Source organism: Lygodium microphyllum, chromosome 9 (assembly GCF_053477565.2).
Source record: "Lygodium microphyllum isolate KBCC chromosome 9, Lygodium_microphyllum_v1.1.10, whole genome shotgun sequence".
Taxonomy (NCBI): Eukaryota; Viridiplantae; Streptophyta; class Polypodiopsida; order Schizaeales; family Lygodiaceae; genus Lygodium; species Lygodium microphyllum.
This window is the reverse complement of record NC_141143.1, coordinates 83,964,960-83,968,421: the sequence shown is the minus strand read 5'-3', so window position 1 is coordinate 83,968,421 and position 3,462 is coordinate 83,964,960. Positions and strand designations below refer to the sequence as shown.

Sequence of the window (3,462 nt, the reverse complement as noted above, 5' to 3'; positions counted from 1 at the left end):
GGGCCATTTACAGGTTGTCGACTTTAGTGCAATGGATCTCATAGAAGGAGATTAAGACGTCCTCTATTGAATCCGCGAGGTGGGGAGCAATGGAGATGGTCTGTCTATTTGAGAAATACCTACCTACTAGCATGCTCGCGATACAAATCCACTTCTTGTGCATCTTGTAGATGAAGTGGAGATTGCTGAACCTATCCATACGCAATGGATATTTTTCTTGGAGCACATCATGAAAACCCTGAAGGGCTTTGTGCGACAATGAGCTTAGCCAGAAGGTAACATTACTGAAGGTTGGAGCCTTTCCGATGGACTACTAAGACATGTCTTGAAGATACAAGTGGACACGTTACAACTCATGCTTGCGTATGCTCGCTTTGCTAGTCCAAATTTCATATTCATCTACCTCCCATACTACTATACATGTGGTTGGCCTACTATACACACAACATGGTGATCATTCTATCCTAGTCAATTGTATGCATGCTTCTTTTAGCAGCTATTGTTGATCACAATCCATATTACCATGGGCTATCCTCCATGTTAGCATACTAATAGTCATCACTGTGTCCATGAAAGCACTCCTGATGGTCCTCGTATCATGCATTATCATGCTAAGCATAATAAGGATCATGTACAACATCAGCCAATATGCTTGCATTGTCATTTCTCTATCCTATGCAATCTAGGTCATGTTGTAGATATAAGTGCTAGTATAGCTTCAGCGCTATTATCGTCAAGTCTGGTGAAAGATGTTAGCTCACCAAGTGTCTACCTTAGCTTTATGATGGTCATCATAGATATATCTCCTTTCAAATATTGTTGTAACTCACCATAGGAACTTGGTATATGAGATATCATCGCTTCCCATGTCACTTGTGCAGATATTTTTTAAAGGAGTTGGAACAATTCGAAAACTTGATGCAAGCGGGATGTAAGAATGCAGACAAGATAGCCCGAGGTTGATTAGAGCAACCGTCTGTACAGGCACATGAGAGCTGCGGTGGCATGTGGAATATGTGTTTGTAGTATGCGCGATATGATAATCATGGTGGGCTCCGTGCGACCACCGTTAAGCTCGTGGAAGAGCATGGCAAGTGTTGTTGGGTGGCGAGATGCATCTGGAAAGTATCTAAGTAATATGAGTAACGAGGAGATAGTTCTTATTATATTGGTACAAACTAAAATTCAACAGTCGGCCTATTTAGAAGTCAGAGATACCGAGAGGAAGTCTGGCCCAAAGCGGAGGCACGCACGACTATATAACACCATGCCGATTCCCTGGATGGGGAACTCCCATTGAACGTACTATTGCTGCATATGCGAATTGGTAACGGGAGAGATCAGGTAGTCTCACGACTTCTCTGACAACAGCTACCCGTGAGGTTGGTTCCTTTTGTGATTGCTTAACGTTAATTATGCGGTCCATTAACTGCCTTGTTAGTGCGCATCGGTGAATGTGGATGCAGGGAATTAGCGAGTACATTGCATAATATTACGATGGCAGGTGAACTTATGAAGTTGCGTTATTCCACTCAAGCCAAGCTAATGGTGCGTATGTCGACGTGGGTGGCCATCATCTGCGCGTGTCTTCTTTCAACACGCTCAGGACTGGGCGCTATGGCCATGCCGACCGGAGCCAGCGGCCCGATGCAGGATCTCCCAGTGAATGACGCCGAGGTGGAGGCGCTGGCCCGTTATGCGCTGGATCAATTTAATGTGGTGTATTTTGGAGCGTCGCAGGAGCACGAGGTAAGTGATTAGTTACTCAAGCACCAACAGCGAAAGTTGCGATTTTGATAACTGAAAGATGTCGATGTGAATGGTGCGGGCGTTGCGTTTGTCGCATTATATTTCTAACGGTAGTCACTTAGCATATTAACTTACAGTTGATCATCAGCCACTGTCAATAAAATTGTATATATGATCCTATAAACAAAGTACGCTCCGTGCTCATGATTTTTCTAAACTGTTATGGCACAGAAAGATCGCATCCCGCCTACATATCTTGGATTGAGGAAGGTCCTCTCAGCGAAGGTAGCAACTATGGAGGCGGGGCTCATGTACTTTATTTGTCTCGAAGCTGACGCTGCGCAAGATCTTGGCTTGCCCGGGCACGATCACTTATTCGAGGTCGAGGTGTTGCGGCATGGGCCCCTAGATGTTGTGAGGCTCTCTTTGGAAGGCTTTCGACTAGTACACGATCATCCTGCCGACGACGTCCATAACATGCATCATCATGTGCGCCACCCCGAGCCATCCTCCGTAGCTCCCTCACCCGCCCCTGTCAATGGTCATATTCGTCGACACGCTCATCACCGTCATGCTCCCGTGCCCGCTCTTCACCAGTAGGGGATATGATCCAGGGGTAGCTGAACTAATTTCAACTGTCAGTTAGTTAGCTTGCGAATCCAGGACCTAAGTATCTTCTGCATTGACATGCTGTAGGGAAACTCTTTCATTATCGACATGGACATGCTGCACTCTTTCGATCTGTAGTGAAATTCTTTCGATCAATGAGCGCTTAGAAACCGCCCTTGTATGACCACGTGCTGGATGTTGTTCTTGGGCCTTTTTCTTGTTCTGCTGCCCTCTGTATCTCGTCGAATTCGAACCTCAAGAATGCGTTGACACGGGTGTTAAAATTTAGCTCAAGAATCCTTTCATTTGAATCACCAAGAAATTTTCTCCGCCATTATTATTCTACGGAGGAAGCGTTGTCCTCCTAGCTTGTTACGTCGTAAGATAAGGATTTCAAACATTTTGTAATCTTGCATTCCCGGTAGTGGCAAACATTTTCTGTTTCTGTACTTTGATTTTTATGGAGTAGTGCTCCAAGTAGTCTATCTTGAAAGTACATACTACACTAGGTGAAAAGAGAAGACATTAGATGATGTGTTGTCATACAAAAGCGTGCCACCATGGACAATAAACTTTTCCATTTCACATTATAATCTAAGTGTTTCAACTTGGTGGGCATGGATCATGCTCCAAAAGTTATTGTCATAGCGTACTAATTTTTTCTAATCAGTCCATGCATACATTGGTGTTGTGGCTATCACAAATGACACTATGATAATATGTTAGCCTTCATTTAAGAGAAAAGGAATAGTTCTTGTTTTCCCATGCATCTTTTTCTTTTCTTTTTGTTGGTGGTCAATTTCTCCTTATGGAGGCTATTACAATCAAGAAAGCCTCCTTTATGTACCCTTGTTGGTCATTTAGGTTAGTTTCACACTCACAAGTTGCAAATGCTCCATTATGAGCTTTAGTACATTTCTCTTGTTGGCAAAGAAATATTACGGCTGATCAAGTAGTTGACCAATATTATGTTGCAACCTAAACCTTAAGAAAGAGCACAATTGTTTCCTCTTGATTGTGTCTATCCTACATAATGATTATGAATGGAGAAGAAAGTTTGAATCATCACAATTTAGTCCTCCTTTAGTATCTACAATTATCTCA

General features: G+C 43.3%; 1 protein-coding gene across 1 annotated transcript; it reads left to right on the top strand.

The window, feature by feature from the left end:
- Nucleotides 1–1,540: 1,540 nt before the first annotated feature.
- On the top strand, nt 1,541–2,671 carry LOC148031248 (uncharacterized). The gene is made up of 2 exons (XM_087685704.1): nt 1,541–1,749; nt 1,981–2,671. Exons 1-2 carry the CDS (start codon nt 1,546–1,548, stop codon nt 2,347–2,349), a joined length of 573 nt encoding a protein of 190 aa, XP_087541830.1. The 5' UTR covers nt 1,541–1,545; the 3' UTR covers nt 2,350–2,671.
- The last annotated feature ends 791 nt before the right edge of the window (nt 2,672–3,462 follow it).

Excerpts from the sequence above, each read along its gene's own strand:
- LOC148031248 (XM_087685704.1), top strand. The coding sequence starts at position 1,546 with ATGGTGCGTATGTCGACGTGGGTGGCCATCATCTGCGCGTGTCTTCTT. Across the intron at positions 1,750-1,980 it reads GAGCGTCGCAGGAGCACGAG|AAAGATCGCATCCCGCCTAC; the intron begins GTAAGTGATTAG and ends GTTATGGCACAG.